This window comes from Miniopterus schreibersii (assembly GCF_964146895.1).
Source record: "Miniopterus schreibersii genome assembly, chromosome: 3".
Lineage (NCBI taxonomy): Eukaryota > Metazoa > Chordata > Mammalia > Chiroptera > Miniopteridae > Miniopterus > Miniopterus schreibersii.
The window spans coordinates 17,932,999-17,952,776 of NC_138103.1; the positions used below are offsets into that span (position 1 = coordinate 17,932,999).

Here is a 19,778-nt window from a genome sequence, read left to right on the forward strand (position 1 = left end):
CTGAGGTTTGAGAGAACCTGCACCGCTGGGGAAGCCACATGGCACACACTGCGCCATCCCCCAGCCCTTTTCCTCTGCACTGGTGTCTGTGCACAGATCTCAGTCACACGGGGCCTGGAGTGCAGCTCCCAGGGACTTTTAGGTCATTTAGGCCACTGTACAAGTTAGTATAGATTTTTAATGACTTACAAAGAGAAAGGGCCAGCTCTGGGCAGTGTGATAAGAGAGGTCTTTATTCTTAGCTGTTTTGCTCCAGGTTTTATAGGGGTAATGGGTTTGTGTAATAAAGAGTGGTTTTTAAACATTTTTAAAAGTAGGGTAAAACCCTGAAAATATTGTCAACTACCTTCTGATTCATCCCTCTTTAGATGAGGACCTGTTTCCTCATCTGTAAAATGGGGATGTTAATAGTAAATCATAAGACTAGGGTGAAGGTTGAATGTTTTAATATAGGTAAGTAGGGGCTTGGAATGGTGACTGCACAGTAACGCTATATGTAAATGTTAGCAGCTGCTGCTGTTATTATTGTGACTGTTAGGCCCTCATGGGAGGCTCTGTTACCTAGTGGTACGCAGCCTCCGAGGCAATACAATCTAAGTTAGAACATCTGGCTCCCTACTTTGCCTTTCTGAGCCTGTTTTCCCACCTATGAAATGGAGGGAGGTTTCTAACTCACAGGCTAGTTGTGAAGATTAAACAAGGTAGCACAGGGCCCTGCACACAGTAAGTACTCACTAAGTGTCTGTGGTATGCCCAAGCACTGCCTTCTTGGATTTCTCTTTTTTTCAGGCACTCCCCAAACTGGGTAGGAGACAGGGAAAGTCAAAACAAGGACAGAACTTGACCCACACAGCAAAGAACAAAGGGCAGGGAGGTGTTTAAAAGAAGAAAGAGCAGCGAATCCTTGGAGCCAGAGACCTCACGGCACCACCTCTCCCACCCCACCTTACTGAAGGACGCAAGTGCTGAAGCTCTGAGACCCTGAATGAATCTCTCCTGGCCATCCCTAACCTTGAGGCCTGGAGCCTGTTTAATCCCAGAACAAGCCTGGGCAGCTCCAGGTCTCAAGTTAATTTTACACTGCACTTTGGAGTCTGAAAGGTATTATTAAATATTAGGACACTCTATTATAAGCATGTCAAGGTTGCAGAGGCCCATTCTAACTTCTAAACATGAAGTGCGACATCTGCTTAACCCTGAACCTGAAAATTACTCAATTCACTGATGCAGCAACACAGCCCTGAGTTGCCAGCATGGCTTATCTGTCAGGCTAGTCAGAGACACAGGAGTACCATAAAACCTGTGTCTTGGGAACTTTCTGGTGATTCTGGCCAGCCTAACAAACATCCTGGAGCAGCCTTTCCCTTCCCTGGCTCCTGAAACCACTTTCTCTGATGCCTAGACATGTGCTGCTGAGGGTTCCATCTCCTCTAACAATCCCAAGCCCATTTTTGAGGTCCACCCTGAGGCCCCAAGAGGCAAAGGGAATTGCCCAAATCCGCCAGCAGGGCCCTCCTACCACCACAGACCACAAAGCCTCTGACTCCAAATTATGCGTTCACCAAAAAGTACACACAAGACAAAACAGGGTGGGAAGAAGGAAGTCAGGCCCAACACTGTATCCTCCATCCCATCTAAAATGTTTCCTTTGATGCTGAGTTTCAGTATGTACCACTCCTTCCAAAAACTCATCAAGCCCCCATTCCACCCTCCCTTCCTGGAAGTTACTGTGGTCACAGAATAAAATTTTCTGTCATCCATTTCAAACAGATCCTCTGTGGACAGCCAAAACAACACCCAAGTGTCGTCTTTGACACAGGAATGACCAAAGGCAAACTTACCCCTGCACTGGTTTTCTCTTCTGTAAAATGGGTAAAGAGCCTTGCTTCATAGGATTGTCTCAATAGGATTAAGTAAATGGAAGCAGGTAAAGCTCCAGAAAGGGCCTGGTACACATTAAGTGCTCAAACATGAGCTGCCATTTTACCAGACATACAATACCAAAACTAGACCAACGGTTCTTCTACCGGAATCTGTGGAGGAAACCGGAGCAGGGTTATTTGCCACAGAATATGGACCACACACCACCTCCAGCCAAACAGGTCAGTCATAGGATCCCTTCCCCCTGGACCCATTCAGAACCAAGGAAAACCTCTGACTAAAGCACACGCTCCAGAAACTTTTCTTTAAAAAAAAAAACTTTCATAATAAAGTTTATTATCTAAACTGGTTGTAAAAAATATAAAATAGGATTCTGCACAGCAGAAAAATAAAGCCAGAGACCCTCCCACAACCCCTGGTTTGTGCAAAGATACTTGGGTATATGTAAACATGAAGAGGTAGGAGGTACAAGTTCAGGTCCTGGCCCCAGATACAGTTAAGTTAAGCTGCTACTACAACCAGGGGGACCCAGAGGGAGCACCAGGAGGGGGGCACGCCCCCAAGAGTTGGGGAGGGGTCTGCGGCCTCGTCTCCAGCCGAGAGGGGGAGGGACCTCGCCCCCCACACCGGCTCCCTCCAATCCAGGCGGGGAGGGCACCCACGTGGTTCCAGGGAAATAATAATTAATAATAAAAAATAAGGCGCCCAGTTAATGCTGCCTGCGCGGCCGGTCAGATCTGGAAGGGGAAGGAGCTCAAGTAGTCGCGGAGAACGGGGTTGAGGGGGATGCGCGCCAGGTTCTCGCGGCCCACGGTGGCCACGATGCGCTGGCGACACAGCTCCTGCAGCGGCCGCACGCGGCGCTGGCGCAGCGGGGCCCCCAGCATGCGGCGCGGCGCCGCCACGTAGTGCTCGAGCAGCTCGAAGAGGCAGTCGAAGCTTTCGCGGCTGCCGTCCAGGTGGAAGCGGCCAGCCTGGAAGTGCACGCGTATGCTCGTGGGGCCCGAGGCCATCTTCACGCTGAGAGCGAAGAAGCAGTTCCGCTGGCGGCTATCACGCACCAAGAAGGTGCCAACGGGCTCGGCGCGAAGCCGCTCGTGCGCCCCGTGCACGCTCAAGGGCCCCCAGTAGAAGCCGCAAGCGTCAAGGAGCGCACTGGTTCGGGTGATGCGCCGGTAATCGGCGTGCGAGCGGAACGTGCGGAAGTGCGTGTCGCCCGGGGACGGAGCCGGGACCGCCGGGCAGGGCCGCGGGCGCACCGGGGTCGCGGGCGAGGAGGAGGAGGAGGAAGGCTCTGGCCGCCGTCGGGGCTCTGTTGCCGTGGAGATTGCATTGTCGGCTGCCACCTGGTTGTGTGCTACCATCCTACACGCGGGGCCAGCCGGAGGGGTGGGCCATAGCGTTCCGGGGGTGCGCTGATGGGGAGACATAGGTAGTGAGCGGAGTCTGGGTGGAGCTGGACAGGTAGAGGCCAAAGGCAACTGGGGGTGTGGGGGGCTTAAGGCCGAACCTCTGACCCTAAAGGGCCGAGGGCACAGGACCAAGCCGGCGCGGCCCCTTAGAGTCTCAGTGGACTAATCTCAAAAATGGGACTTCCCGGTGCGCGGAGCACTTCCAGGCGGTGGGGGCTTGGTGGGGGCGGGTCCAGCCTCCTGCAGGCTGAGTTTGGGTAAGCGGAGGGGGGCGTGGAGAGAGGTGCCAGGGAGAAGCCTGCCCCACTACGGGGCGGCCCTCGGCTCGCCGCCTGCTGGCCAGGCCCGGGATTGGCGCCTCGTCGGGACGATTTGGGCAAAGGCAGGAGAAAAGCTGCGCGAGGGAACCCCACGCGCGGGGGGCTGCCAGGGTGGGGCCGGCAGGAGCCAGGGGCTGTGGCGGCCGCGACCCCGCAAGGCAGTCTTCAAGGCCAGCCTGACACCCAGCTGTCCTTTCCTTTCCGTTTACCCCGCTCCCTCCCGCTTCCTTGCCCAGAGCCCGGCTCACCTGGCGGCGGGGCGCTGGGCGCCGCAGGAGGGGCGGCGGGGGGCTCCGGGGCGGCTCTCGCGCATGCTCCGGGGCCGGGAGCCGTGCAGCTGCCACGGCCGCAGCTCGCTCTGCTCCGCGCCCGCCCCTGCACCAGTCTTTTAAACCGGCTTGGGGCGGGGCCCCGCGATCCGCCGCTCCGCCTCTTGGAGACTCCACCCTGCGGCCCACCCCTCCCGCGCCACTTTCGGTTTCTTTTTCTTTGGTTGGAGGCCACGCCGGCTCAACCTTTTGCATACACTCTCCCCTGGGAGCTCCCCGGCCCAGACTTAGCCTCGCACCTTCTCCTAGGAACCCTCCATCAAGGCCTCTGGCCTCGTCCCTGAACCCTCTGGCCACTTCTCGGACGCCCTCTTCGGACCTGGTGCCTCTATTTTGCCCCTCTGCCTTCGGCCGAAGATTTCTGCAGCCTAGCCTTTTAGTATACTCTGAACTGGCCCTGACACGCCCCTCTCCTCTCCAGGTGTCTCAGCACCCATCTCAGCGGAGCTCTGCCCTCTACTCCGCTGGAGCCAGACCCCTCCACCCGGCCTGGGGTCCAGCCTGAAGGTCGCAGCCTCGGACCCCTCCGGACTACTCCAGCCATGCCCTTTTCCAGTAGTCAGTAGTCCAGGACGCTCAGGACAGCCTCCCCCGCACTCTTCCCGACCTGCTGCTGTCCGTAGTCTTGGCTTGGGCTTCCCAGGAAGTGGCGGCCTGACCACAGGCTTCGGAGGAACCCTTTGGTGGCGCAGGAGGGGCACCTCCACTGCGGGTCGAGTTCCTCAGAAACCGGGCGGGGCCCGGCAAGGTCCCCCGAGGCCTTGGCTTGTCCTCCTACGCTGGAGAAACTGAGGCTTTGGGAGGGCTCTGATTTGGAGTGACTGTCACATGGGGAGCTCCGCAGGAGGCCCGCCCTCCTCACTTTTATTTTGGAGAGAGCGGCTGGGCACCTCCTAATGCACTTTGGAGCCCAACGAAAAGATAGTGCATGTGATGATTCTTAAAACCTACTGTTTTATACTGGCAGTCCTTCTCTTCCCCCACTTCCCACTGCTCAGTCAAGCATCTACCTCCACCGAGCACGCTTGGGATGGATGGTGGTCTAAGGCTATAATTTGTTCATTTATATGTTATCCAGTGATCCTGTCTGGTAGAAAGGTGCGGAGTAGGTACCTGACTGGAACATGTGTTTTTGAAGGAAAGGAAGAAGGAATGAGGGTTGGGGCTGGTGGGTGGGTAGCCTCAGAGCCTGGAGGGGATTACACAGAAGACAGGACAGGCTGAGGGCATGGTGGCTGGCCTCACGCTGGCATACACTGCCCTCTGCAGGCAGCTCTCAAGTGGCAGCCTAGCCAGCTCCTCTCCTTGAAGCCCTGGTGCGTGCTTTTCCTGAGGCCTTTTTGCCCCGGAGAAGAACCCAGGCCCCCTGTGTTTCCTCCTGAACACAGGAGGTAGCTTAGAACTCCATCAGCTCCCTGAGTTGTGTGTGACAGCAGTTAGTGTTGCTCATGGATGTGGTGGTCCTGGGTCGTGTGCGCGTGCATGTGCATGCACTTATGTGCAAGGGGTGGCAGAAGATGCAGAGCCATGCATGTGCCAGTGGGCAGGTGCTGTGGTAATTCAGGAGCCGGACTATGAACCCAAACTACCTGGGATCCAATCCCACCTCTTCAACTTTCTAGCCTTGTGCCCTTGAGCATGCTATTAACCCCTCTGCCTTGGTTTCTTCACCTGTGAAACAGATAATGATAGTACCTCCCTCATGGCTGTAGGGATTAAATGAGTGATCATGGGTCCGTCAAGTGCTTAGAATAGTGCCTGGCATCTAATAAGCATTCAGTAGGTGTTTGCTGTTGTTGTTGTTCACCCAAGGGCACCTGTGGGTGTGGCAGCGTGTTGGAGCCCGCAGACACATGGCTTCATTCCTTATGCCCATCCTACAAGCCCTAGGCCAGGGAGCACAGGTTAGAGGAGGCACAGGCAGAGCAGGAGAGTTTCATCAGGGCAAACCAGGCCCCTGGGTGCTGGCGATGGGGAGGGGTAGCACCTCCTTGTCTTCTTGCTTGAGCTGGGGCCAGGTGTCCAGGCCCAGAGAAAGCAGCCAGGCAGGTCTGGCTCCTGCATGACTTTTCTTCCTACCAGCATGTCTCCTTGGCAGGCTTCTGGGCAGAGGGAAATCTATAAGCCAATGGCCCATATGTCCCCAACCCCCATTGATAGTCTCTTGGCTACTTGGGAGAGCCACCCTTTTTCCTTGGGGACTGGTTCCTCCTTTTCTTGCTCCCCCCTCCCCATCTTGCTGCTATCCTCCCACCCATCCCTGTGGAGCCCCCTCCTTCATTTCATTTACTGATTCTTGTTATGTATTGGCCTAAGCTGATTGTGTGTAAATGCTTTATAGTCCTTAGAATATTGGATCGGCTTACAGCAACCCAACCTGCCCATTTTACAATAGAGAAACCACTTGCTCAGGGACACACAGCTTAGAAGAAGGGGCAGAGACAAGATTCGTACACAGGATATTGGACCCCAAAGCTTTTGCCCTTGTCTACTATATTGTAAACTCCCTCCCCCTGCCCTGGTGATCTCAAATCCTGATCTGTCTTCAGGAAAAACAGTAGATACCAAAGAAACTAGAGATTCATTTGGATCTTGAGCCTGCCTAGGGAGGAGTGGGTACAGGTCTGCCAGCTTCCCTCTCATTTATAAGCTTGGGGAGCTCCAGGTTTTGGCATCCAAGCCTCTGTCTTGCCCTTTGTGGCTTTGGGCCCTGCTGAGTCTCAGTTTCCCAGCCTTCACAACAGCAGTAGCCCTTCCTCAGACCTGTCCAGATTCTGGTTACGAAAGCATGGTGAGTCAGGCCCGTTGCTGAACCCACGTGGGTTCTCTTCAGTGCCAACATTGACGGTTACTGTAGCTTTGTTTTCATTTTCTGAAGTCCCGAGTTCAAAACGAAACCAAATCTAGATGCCAAAAGAAAAAAAGAAATACACTGATTGACAAGCATCTACCTCCTGGGCTGTTTTTTCTGGAGGAATGGTGCTAGGCTCAGGAAGCTAGGCAGCATGGGAGCCTTGAGGAGCTCAGAATCTGCAAGTAAGACTGGACTCCAGGTCTACTGTTTCCCGGATGTGTGAGCTTGGGCATGCAACTGCCCTCTCTGGGCCTCATTTGACCCACCGCAAAATGACCTCTGAAAGTTTTATACCTCATAGAGCAGCAGTGCATGCAAAGCCTGAAGCAAAGTGCCAAGCACAGAGAATGTGCTTAGCACAAGTGACTTCTTGTCACAGGGTCAGTTCTGTGTCCACAGCTTGCTGGGCCATAGCCAGGCATGTGGGATGGTTTTCCTTTCCAACTTGGCAGGCTCTGGCAACCCAGAAGTAAGGGACCTAACCCTTGGAGCTCTGTTTTGCAGTTTTTCTTTCCAGCTTTGGCAAAGTCCTGCTGACAAATGCAGCCCCTGGACAGGATGTGTCATCCTGAAACTGCTCTCTGCCCCACTGCTCCTCAGCTCCCCTTCTCTTCTGACACTCAGGGCAGCCAAAGTTCCCATGGGAGTCTGTGCCTCTGGAGAGCCCTGAACTGTGGGGTTTAGAGCATGGATTCTGCTATCAGCCGGCCTGGGTTTAAATCTGTCACTTAATGAGCATGTGGCCTGGGGCAAGCTTTAGCTTCTCTATGCCACAGTTTCCTTATGTTCAAGATAAGGGTAATAATATCTATTATTTTACTTCTGTTTCACTTCTTTGGTATTTATTCAGTAGGTATTTATTGAGTACTTACTGTCTGCCAAGCAGTGGGGACTCAGGGGTCTTCCAGCAGACCTGGGGAAGACAGTGAACTCACAGGATCTTTTCAGATCATAGTAAGTGCCATGGGGAAAATAAACAGGGAAATAGGGAGCCACAAGGTGTTTATGGGGTGAGGGAGGAGTGAGATAAGGCAGTGAGGGACGCCTGTTGGAGGTGGTGATGTGAAAGCTGAGATCGTTCTAAAAGTGGGGGACTAGAAGTCCAGGTAGAAAAAAGAGCCAGTGCCAAGGCCCTGAGGTGGGAGTGTGTGACATGCTGAAGGATCCGAAAGGGGTGAGTGCAAGGGTGGGGCCTAGGGCTTGACAGTTGATGGGGCAGGGCCTTGCTGGGTGGTGGGAAGGGTTTGGGATTTCACCTTGACTGAAGGAAACAACCCTAAAAGCCCAGGAGACATGGTAGGACTGAGTGTAGAAAGAAAGAGCCCTCTGGCTACTGACCTTCCAATAGCTAGGGCTTTAGCCACGATGACCTTCAGTAGGGATCTTGGGACGTACCTCAGGACTATCCCTCACCACCCCCTTCCCCTGCCTGGAATGTCACCACACTAGCCCCTGAAATGGGTGTAAAGACTCCTCTAAGGGAGACCTGGGACATTCGTGCTTTGTAGGAGAGAGCACTGCTCTGGGAGTCCAAGGCCCAAGTTCTGGGGTCAGCCATTACTCCCCAGGAGACCTTGAGAAGGGATCACCATTTGCTTGTGACAACTTTTTGGTGTATTGTCTTATTTCCTTTCCCTCATGGTTCTGGAAATTTTGTGTCACCATTTGTCAGAGGAGAAAAGCACGACTCAGGGAGCTGGTGGAACTTGGTGGAGGTGTTTGGGGAGCCCTGCTTCACTGTGTGTGGTAGACCCTAGTCCTAGCCCCTCCCAACAGCAGGAAAGATCATGTGTTTCAGTGGGGGAAGGCCTGTGCAGCTGGGGACACTTGAGTGCAAGGAGAAGGTTCTCCTCTCGGACAGGGGGAGCCGAAAGGCCAGGGAGTGATGACATGAGCCGGTGGCGGAACTCCAACGTGATGACAGGCTGGCTCCTTGGCAATCCTGGGGAGACTTGATGAGAACCTTCTAGCAGACCCATTTATCCCTGTGTGACGGGTGAAGAAAGGAGAAATTGGTCAGAGATGATGTGAAGGAGCTGGTACTAACCAGCTTTCAGAAAGTAGCCACTATTTTTGTGTTAATAACTCCAAAACAGGAGGGGCTAGAAAGAGGATTTCTGAGAGCACTGGTTGTGGATTCCAAACATACCAGGTTCCAGTCCCAGCTCCCCACCCCACCCATATCAGCCTGTGGCTTCAGGCAAATTGACTTAATCCAGTGGCTCAAAGAGCTGCCACAAAACCCAAGCTGGCAGGTTTGCTTTTCCTCAGCAAATCCCTCAGGACCTCACCTGAGCCTGTTTATCCTATTTTTACATACTGTTCTAATAAGCTGTCCTGGTTCCCACCCTGCCCCATCCCAGAAGGGGCAAATCAGGTGTCAGCAGCCGACAGCAGAGCAGTAGCGGTTACCTTTGGCAGGTGACATAGAGGGGAGGGGAAAGAATTTGCAAAGCTCTGAGCCTAGACACAAGAACCCAGACACAGCGGGCCGGGGATGTTGAGAATGAGGGGGCAGGAAGACTCCTCAGCTCACGGGCCCCTCACTGTGAGGAAGCTGTGGAGAATGGCAGGCACCGTGACAAGAGGTTGAACGTGGCCTGGTTCTCTCAGTTTGAGGAGCCGTCTTGTTTTGGGGCACACTGACCAGCAGCGGACTTGACAGTGGCCCATGACATGGCAAAGCCCAGGATCTGTTGGTACAAGAGGAGGCACCTGGCCAAGCTGGCAGGGCCCTGAGCAGGATCCAGAAGGAGGGGATCCTTGACCTGAATTTTAAAGAACAAGTGGGTCTTAGCCCAAGGAATAGAAGGGAGAAAACTCCTGGCTGAGCAATGCACAGACACAGGCCTGGAGACAAAAAACTGAGGACCTGAGTGGCAAGTGGCAGGAGATGATGAGCTTAAGCTAACCCGGAGAGGCGCTAGTGCCGCCATAATTGTTTACAGACAGAGGCTTGTCTAGGTAAAGGCGTTGGGTTGGCCTTGGCCTCTCCCTGCCCTGGGGCAGAGAGTCCCTATGGGCAGAGCCTTCTGAGTCACTTTGCCCAGACCCTTAAACCCAGAGAAGACAGTACTTCGAAGTCACAGAGTTTACATTCATCATTCTTGTATTATCTCTTCAGTGTCAACAAAGCTTTGCTGAGCACCTACTAGATGCTTCGCTAACGCTCATTTCCTTCCCCCCCCTTAATTTACTTTTTTATTTTCTTGTATAAAATAACTAAAGCATTTCCCCTCCCAGATGTAACCCCAGGCACCAGCTTGGTCTTTGTCCTTCCAGGTCTTTTTCTGTGCCTTTACATACCTGCATTTTCCCTCATAAGCATACAGTGTTGCAATGTATAGAATTTTTCCCTCTATAAAAGGTTTATCTTTCTCCACCTGCTCTTTTCACCCAACAACGTGTCCTAGCAACCTGGATAATTACATATAAATTAACTTCATTGTAAAAAATTACATCTGTGTTTAAATGCATCCTCAGTGTTCATGTAGCCATCCCCTGTGGATGGGCACATAAATTATTTCTTGTTTTTTTGCTCTTGTAAACAATGTGGTCCTGCACCTCCCTGTACAAGGTCTTGGCACACGTGTGAGAAACACTTGTACAGTTTAAATGCTAATAGACACTGCCAGTTGCCCACCAACATGCCTGTGCATGTTTGTCCTCAGCAGTGACATTTGGCCATATCCGCTTCCCCATGCCTTCACCAGCACTTGTTATTATCCAACCTTTTCCATTTTTGCCCATTCAGCGGGTACTCAAGTAGCATCTCACCATTGCTTTAATGCCCACTCTTTCATTTATTGAACAAATATTTACTGAGCTCCTAATATGTGCCAGGACTGTGCTAAGTACTAGGGATACAGCAGTTGAGAACAGCCTGGCTCTTGGATCTCTTCACAAAGCATAAGGTGCAGATAAGGCTTGGAGAGGTTAGGAGACAGGCCTGGGATCACCCAGAGAGGGAATGAGGGAGCTGGGAGTTGACCCTGGGTCTGTGTTGCTACAGAGTTTGAGGTATCTTTCCTCCTGAATTGTACCTCAAATGGGCATCTCAGCCCAGGCTCTGCACCCTCTTCCCTGACTGCTGGGTCCCCTAGTGACATCCAGGGCTTGCAGGCATAACAGTGTCCCAGGCAGCTGAGCAGACAGCCCTCCGCAGGCAGGGCTGCGTCTGTTCCCAGACTTCACCTCACCCTAGTATGCCACTGAAATGAACCAGAAAGGTAAGGTGGTTGCCTTCAGTATCTGCATAGCCTCTCAGTGGCTGAGTTGGGCGTCTGTTTCTCTCCGTTTCCTGGATTTGGGTTTCCAGCAGGCCTACCCCCAAACTACTGTCACCCCACCCCAAACCAAGTAAGTGAAAGAATGAATCTGTGGTTTGACATTTTTCCTCTTGTCATCATGTGTCCGTGAGAGGGTGGATGTGTGCCTACGAGAGCTTGCTTGAGTGTGTTTCAGTATGGGAGGGGAGGTGTGTGAGAGCCGGCCTATATATATATGAGGCGGGGCTGTATTTGAGAGTCCTCATGTGAACTTGGTCACTATGTCTGAGTGGCTTTGAATGGTGATTTCTTTGTGTATGTGACTGGATATCTGTGTTTATGCCACTTTTTTCCTGCATGTTGGTTTCAGGGAAATGTGGAGTTAAGAATGGGTCCATAAACCACACATATAACCCAGTCTGCTGCTTCCCAGTTTACTTCTTCTATTATGGAGATCATGTCTCTATAATAAAAGATCTGCCTTCAGTGATCATATTATAAAAGAACACTGTTCAGGGAATAGGGAGGTCCTTTGGTGAATGGAGCTCAAATTGACTTTATCCTCTGACCCTCTTTTTCTACCTACTCCCTTAAACGTGCTCCCTAGAAGTGCTCCCCAAACTTTTTTGCACTGTGGAGGCAAAGATTATCATGGGATTATGTGGCTTTACATTTTTAAATAGGAACCAGGAGGTTTGGGGGAAAAGATGACTCTCTAATCTTAGACATGCCCTCTAGGAGACCTTGATGAAATCATTTCACCTCTGAGTCTCGGCCTCTTCATCTGTAAAGTGGAAACAGTAATGCCTCCTGCTGAGGGTGTGTGGATTTAGTGGAAATATTTTATGTCAAAGCATCTGGTGCCTAACAGGCGCTAAATAAATGGTCATTTCCCTCGCCTGTTTGGGCCCTTCCCCATACCTCTCAGAAGGTGTGTGGTATCAGCCTGCAACATTTCCCTGCTGTGAGGGCAGGTCAGGGGACACTGAGTGCAGGCTGTGTCCCAGACCCTCCTAGATGCTGGCATGGTCATCGCTTCAATGAACCCCCAGTGACCCCTCAAGGGAGGCGCTTTAGCCTCCCATTTTATAGAAAAGGAGACTGGGCACAGAGGGAGGAAATGACTTGCTAAGGCCACACAGCTGAGCTGAAAGAGGACCTTCCACTGTACACTACTGCCTGTCCTGCAAAACCCAGACTTCCTTTTTTAATTGAGCTATAATTGACGTATCATTAGTCTTGATGAAATGATATATGCACCTGTTATGAAATGACCACCACAATAAGGCCCCTTTCGGTCCCTGTCCCTCCACTACAGACACCCCATCATTTCCATCTATCCCATCCTTCACCTCCATGTGTTCTCTCTCGTTCCTTCAGCCCAAATGCCAAATGAAACACAAAAAGGGATAAGAGCAACCATGTGCTGATCTCCCTGAGGTTGGAGTTACTACCCTGCTAGACAGATCAGACAAGTCTCAGGGGAAATGTGACTAGTCTGAGGTCCCCAAGCTAGGACTGTGGGAGCCAGTATAAACTGAGGTCTGACCTTAAAACCAAGGCTCGTGGGCTTGGGGGTAATTTACATGGGACTCTGACCATTCCTTAATCCTTTAATCTGGCAACTAGCATTTCTTCAAAAATAAATTGTCTAGTACTTTTATATGCCCTATTAATAATAGCACATGCCCTGGCCGGTTTGGCTCAGTGGTTAGAATGTCCACCTGTGGACTGAAGGGTCCCGGGTTCAATTCCGGCCAACAGCACAACCTCGGTTGCAGACTCAATCCCTGGCCCTGGTCAGGGTGCGTACGAGAGGCAACCAATCGATGTGTTCTCTCTCTCTTTCTCTCTCTCCCATCCACTCTCGGAATAGCAATGGAAAAAGTATCCTCAGGTGAGGATTAAAAAAATAAAAAATAAAAAAATAATAGCATAATGTCATTGAGTACCTACTATGTGCTGGGTGGGCCTAGAGACCACTTCATATACATGATCTCATTGAACCCCCCAGCCACCCAGCAAGAGATCCATTTTATAGATGAGAAAGCCCAAGTTTTCTCTTGATAATTGATCTAATTATCTAATGACACAACTTCTTATCTCCTAATTCATTTGGAAGCTACGTACCTGTAGAACTCTCTTCACCTTTGTCTTCCCTCGTGGCCCTTAGCCCAAGGCCTGTATAAGTAGGAGCCCAGTAAATGTTTGCTGGACCTGACCAGTGTGGCTCAACAGTTAGAGCATCAGCCCGCACACCAGAGGGTCAAAGGTTTGATTCCAGGTCAAGGGCACGTACCTGGGTTGTAGGTTCGATCCCCGGGCCCCATTGGTGCACGTGCGGGAGACAACCATTCCATGTGTCTCTCTCACATTGATGTTTCTCTCTCTCTCTTCCCTTCCTCCCTCCCTCCCTCCCTCCCTCCCTCCTTTCCACTCTAAAAATTCAATGGACAGAATATCCTTGGGTAAGGATTAACAAACAAAAAATGTTTGCTGGAGGAGGAACTCAGTCTCTCAACCCACCTGTATTGGATCCAGGTCTCCAGTGCCATCCTTCAGTCCCTCTCTCCTGGCCACACCCTACCAATGGCTCTTGTCCCTTCTGTTCTCTACAATCCAGCCTCTACACAGTAGCCAGCACCATCTTTAAATACTGTGCACATTAGACCTTGTCACTTGCCCCAAATATAATGTCCAAGTTCCCCACAGCCTGCAAACCCCTGCATAGCCTGGTCTCTTCTGGAAATCTCACCTCCTTTCTTGCCACCTGTATAGCCTGTACCAGTCTTTGGAAGACCCCAAGTTTTCTTGTTTTAAAAAAATATGTTTTTGTTGATTTTAGAGCGAGAGGAAGGGAAAGGGAGAAACATCAATGTGAGAAACATCGAATGGTTGCCTCCCACATGCACTCCCAACCAGGGACTGATCCTGCAACCTGGGTATGTGCCCTGACCTGGAATCCAACTGGCTGCCTTTTGGTGCATGGGCTGACGCTCAGCCATCTGAACCGTGCCAGCCAGGGCTTGCCCCAAGTGTTTTACACATGCTGCTTCCTTGGCCTGAAACCCCAGCAGAGTTGCTCTGCTTTGTATTATCTTGCTCCCTTGGTACAGCTTATCATGACTGGCAATAGTATGTTCTTTCTCTGGACAGGGCCTTGTGTGTCCCCCCACAGCCCCTGAACATACTTGGTCCCTTAGTAAAAGTTAGTTGAAACAGGTGAGGCACACAGCAGGGAGATATGAGCCAGGATAAACCAGGATTCAAATTCAGGATGCGCTGGACTAAAATGCACATTTCTAACCCCTCTTCCTACCTATCTCCTATGCTCCTGGGCTGGCTACTGCGTGTGGATCACATGAACAGTGTGTGGGCCCCTGGGCATCCCATGTGTGCACACTTGTGTGCATGAATGTGGGAGCATATAGGGCAAAGTAGGGCTCTGCACAAGCAGAATGTTGTCTGTCAAAGGCTTCTTGGTGTCTCCACCCCGTGTTGGCATGGCTCCTTACACTTTCATAAGGTTTCATCACAAGGCATGTCCCTGCTCCCCTGTGCAACCTCTTTTCTGCTTTGTGCTACCAAACCAGGCCCCAAAACACATGACCCGTTAGTGAAATTAAAATGCCAACTCAAGGAAAGTCATCCAGTGTACAAGCTTTAATCACTGTTGCATAGAAATCACTTGTAGTAACACATTCCTGCAAAACTTTGACTTCTAGCATTCCATGCGTGATGGTGTTTCTCATTTGGGTGACCGACACAGGAACAAGCCATGGAGTCCAATCTCAGTTATATTTCCGCCCTAAGTGATAGGAATAGGAAAGGGACCCTTTAATAGTTGTGCTTCATGAAGTCACTAACCCTCTCCTTTGGGTTTTGGTCTGCTCATTTGTTATGCGATATGGGCATAGATAGAGCATAGACTATCGTCAAGTTCCTTTTGAGCTATGTGAATCCATCCATCCCATCCACTTAAAAAGACAGAGTGAAAAAAATAAAAAGACTGGGTGACTCATAACCCATCCATGAATCACCCAGTCTTTTTATCCAATATTCCTTTCATTATTTCAACTATATCTGGGCTACCCACCTAGTTTTAGTCCAAAAGTCTTTTCTTCCATCCATTAAATTCACCCATCCAATCAGTTCACCTACCCATTTGTTTGTCCACAATGATCTAATCATCCACCCAACTGACTAGTTAACCAATTCACCACATCCTTTAACGACATCCAAACTTTGCATTCATTCAACTGCATTCTTCTGTCCATTCATCTACCCATCCCTCAGTCTACTTAAGCAACTAGTTAACCCTCCAATCACTCATCTCTCTACCTAATCACACTTCTATTTATCCGCCCAGCCTCCCATCCCTCACCCATCGTTCCATCTAGCTAACCTGCCACCTGTCCGCTCTCCCAATCAGCCCATCCACGTTATTTGAAGAACTAGTCCAGCAATGTGCCATACACACAACTGCCATAGTTTCTCCTCCCTCTTGGCTTGGAGGCTGCAGCCTCCACCTCTGCCCCCAGTGCGCAGCCGGGCAGCCCCCCTCACCTGGGGGCTCTGTGGCCCTTCCCCACCTGCGTGAAAAGTACCTGAGCTTCGCCTTTTTGTTTTGTACACCTGCTGGCTCCTCTTGACCACTTTCCTCTTTTTCACTTTTCCTTGCAAATTCTTTCTGTTCTTGGTGTAGCTGCAGGAATGGGTGGTGGGCCGGGTGGGGCCATGGTGGGAGTGCATGGTGTGTTTGTGATGCCTTGGTGGCGGGCTGGGGCTTGGACTCTGGCTCTGATGGCCAGGTGGGCTGCGGTGGCCGGTCGGGCTTTGGCTGGGGCCCTGGCTTCGGCTGCAACTCTGGCTTCGGCTGCAGCTCTGGCTGCAGATATGGCAGTGGTGGCTGCAATTGCAGTGGTTGCAGGTGTGGCTTTGGGGCCGAGAGTTGCTATAGGGCTGGGTGTGGGTCACGGGAGGGTTCTGTGTCTTGGTGTCCATGGGAGGCCACACGTGGAGGGGCAGAGGCCGCCTCCTCCTCCTCCTCTTCCAGCACACCCAGCTTTACAGAGCCCCTGGCATCCCCTAGTTATATAGTTGGGCCCAATTGTGATGGCACAGGCCATGGAGGTGTAACAGATATGGCCCGGCCGGGACAAAGCCCCCTACCCCTTGCCCTAACCCCAGGGTGGGGCAACTTTCAGGGGGCCTCTGGGGTAATCCCATGTGTTGGTTAAAAATAGGGACCCCTTGGGTCAGATCATGCTGGGTCCACATCCCAGATGTGCTTTTCTCTTTCCTTATGGTTCACTCACCCAGGCTTTCACCTCTCCAAGTCCCAGTTCCCCTATCTCTGTAGAGTGGGGACAATAAGAATGCCTACCTCCTAGGGACTTCAGACGTATTAAATGAGAGAATCTGTGTCCAGCGGTTGGCTCAGGGACAGCCCACAGTAAGAGCTCAATAAACATTGCCAAGCATTCCATCTCTTTTTCTGATTCCACCCAGGCAGCTTAGAGGCCAGGGGCACAGTCCTGACCCCATTGATAGTTGTCGGTGTGTGCCTGTGTGATAAGATACCTAGTGCAAGGATAGATGGGTGGGTAGGTGGATGTTGAATGGATTGGATGGCTTATCACAGGGGTGGGGAAGGTAGGGCCCATAGGCCATAAACAACCTGCAAAATCATTTGGTCTGGCCCTGCCAAGACAACTGCAGGCAGGACTTGAAATTCAATAAATCTAGGACCTTTTTTCATAGCTAATTTTTAAGTTGGTTATTTTGTATGGCCTGTGAATGATGTTATAAATATCCAAATGGCCCTTGGCAAAAAAAGGTTCCCCACCTTTGGCATATCGGATGGATGAATGATAAGAGGAATGAAATCGACTAGACTGATGGGTGGTCCTGGGGCCTGCCTGACAAGCCCACCTCCCCAGCAAGATTTCAGTTTGGGAGTTTTAGAGCCACGTTCAATTCCAGTTTGTGCTGATGTCGTATCTTGGGTAGGTCATTTTGGTTTTTGAGGCTTGGCTTCCTTACCTGACAGGGATGTCATTCCTTCCTTCTTCGTGTTCTTGAGAGCCTGAGGTGACTGTCAAGCCACAGGAGGCTCTTGAAAACCCTTTTCTCCCCCTGACTCTACCTTCCTCCCTACCAATGAAGCCCCACCTACAGTTGGAATCAGGCCCGCCCCCACTCAGATCTCCCAGCACCTAGGGAAGAAAGCCCAAACCTGTTTTCACATGAGACCCTGTGAGCACATGCAGCCCAACCCTTCCCATGCCTGGGCCAACACCCTTGGGCTTAGCTCTTGGCCACTCTCAGCCTGCACTTTCCCCCTCTCTCCCATGAAACTACCTCAGTCTCCCTCTCCCCTCCCCTGGCAGGCCCCCAGCCCATGTCTACTTTTGCACTGTCACTTGCATACACTTTGCCTTTTGGTATAAGGCTTTGCTTGTATTATCTGCTTTTATTAAGTTTATTTCTTAACAAGCATGTCACATCACTCTTGGTGACAACCACCCCCATTTACCGAGCACTTCCTCTTCAGCTGGGCTCCAGGCAACCCCTGCCCCTTTCTAGGCAGCTTTGTCCTTGAGTCTCACAATGAGCCTTTGTAGTGGGTTGAATGGTGGCCCCCCCTAATTTATGTCCAGGTCCTAACCCCAGAACCTGTCAGTATGACCATATTTGGAAAAAGCATTTTTGTAAATGTAATTAAGTTAAGAGTATCCTGGGTATCCAGGTGGGCCCTAAATCCAATCACAAGTGTTCTTACAAGAGATAGAAGAGAAAACACAGAGGGAGAATAGACCTCGTGAAGGCAGAGGCAAAGATTAATTATATAGCCACAAGCCAAGGAATGCCTGGAGCCACCACGAGCTGTACAAGGCAGGGAAGGGTTCTCCCCTACGACCTGGGGGAGGTGCATGGCCCAGCTGACTTCTTGATTTCAGACTTCTGGCCTCCAGAATGTGAAAAGATAAATTGCTGTTGTTTTAAGCCACCAAGTTTGTGATCATTTGTTCCAGCAGTCCTAAGAAACTAGTGAACCCTAAGAGGCAAGTATGAGTGGCACATTTTGCAAAGTGGGAGCAGCTCAGAGTCTCACTGCTAGTCAGTGGCAGAGCCAGGATCCAGATCCAGGTCCAGCCCCCTCTTGTCCAGCCTTGTGGTCACTAAGGGGTCTGAGGGGATTACAGAGAGCACATGTGGCTCTGTTCTAACGGCCTTGCCTTGTGTGGGCTCAGTTGGGCTGGTTGGCCATGCTGTGAAGACTCTTTCTGGGTCCCCCATCCTCCCACCACCACTTCCACTGCTGATTTCCCACTTCCACACATAGAATAGAGGCTGTGTTTTGTTTATCATAGAGCCCATAATGACTATCGTGTGCAGAAGGGGCTCAACAAATGTTTGCTGGGTGACTGAATGGGCAGGTGGATCTCTGGGACTTGGACAAAAGGACAAAGCTGGTTGACCGAGTTACTTGGTCAGAGGTATGGGTAGGAATCACAGACAGCGGGGCCTCCTTCTTCAGACATCACTTGTCCTTTGCAAGTCTTAACGGTGGCCTCCCCTTTGAATAACCCAAGGCTTCTCTCCCCTGACACACACACACACACCCAGCAAAGAAGCTAAGGCTTCCCTGGAAATACTGCTACTCCCACCCCCCAGCAGCCCTAATCAGGATTCTTCTCAGCCAAAACCTGGTGCTTGGCCTACTGAGGGGAGAGGGTGGAGATCGCATTTGTCATTTCTTCAGGGGCAGGATGGGCAACAGACACATTCTGATGCTTCTCCAAGTGGCCAGAATAAGTGGACGCAGGGCCTGGGTTTTGTGTCTGTGTCTGGCAGCTCCTCTGGGCTTCCGTTGCCCATTGCTCTAATGAGGACATGGGTTCTGCCCCCACAGCCCGACCCCTTGTTAAGGGCAGACGTGAGCCTCTGGGGGCTTGGGTGGCAGCAGAAGAATCACTGGCTGAGGACTCAGACCCTCCACATACTCTGACCCCCAAACCAGGGCCAGTGAGGCGGCAGAGCCGCCACACTCCAGCAGCAATACGGTCTTAGACATTCACTATGTGCCAGCCCTGGGCCCACCCAACGTTTCAGTTAATTTTTCCAACCCACTGACCTAGGGTGTACTACTAATGTCACCCTTGAGCAGGGAAGGGCAGGCCAAAGCTCAAAGACAGTGACTTGCTTAAGGTCACACAGCTAACAGAAATTTGAACACTAGTGTGCTGAACTCCCAAGCCAGTGCTCCTTAACAAAACTGTCCATGCTAGAGCAGCAAAATGGGGGCTTTGCTGAAGGAGAGCACACTGTCCCATCAGGCGTTTCAGCCCGTGTCTGCTCAGACTTGGAGAGGAATCTCCCCCCCCCAGCTTCCCCCCCACTTCCATCCTGTCACACATACACCCCCAGAGACAGGACTGGCTGAGATGACTTTCCAACCCAGGCTACCAGATTGTCACCCCAAAAGCAGGGGAGGGTGGCTCTTCAACCTCCCTAAACACACACACACACACACACACACGCGCGCACACGCACATGCACATGCACACACAAGCAAATACGTACATGGTACCATAGGCCAAGGAGACCAGAAAGAAGGAGAATTCCTTTGGAGACTTTATTGACTCTTTCCTGAAAGTTCTTGTCACTGGAACAGCAGCAGGCACCTCTTCCTGGGTCATCGTCGGGGG

At 51.5% G+C, this 19,778-nt stretch overlaps 1 protein-coding gene across 1 annotated transcript; it reads right to left on the minus strand.

The window, feature by feature from the left end:
- Positions 1–2,194: 2,194 nt before the first annotated feature.
- SOCS1 (suppressor of cytokine signaling 1) lies at positions 2,195–3,967 on the minus strand. The gene is made up of 2 exons (XM_081132796.1): positions 3,862–3,967; positions 2,195–3,296 (listed from the first exon to the last, which is right to left on the minus strand). The coding sequence occupies exon 2, from the start codon at positions 3,243–3,245 to the stop codon at positions 2,613–2,615; it is 633 nt and encodes a 210-aa protein (XP_080988922.1). The 5' UTR covers positions 3,246–3,296; positions 3,862–3,967; the 3' UTR covers positions 2,195–2,612.
- Between the last annotated feature and the right edge of the window lie 15,811 nt (positions 3,968–19,778).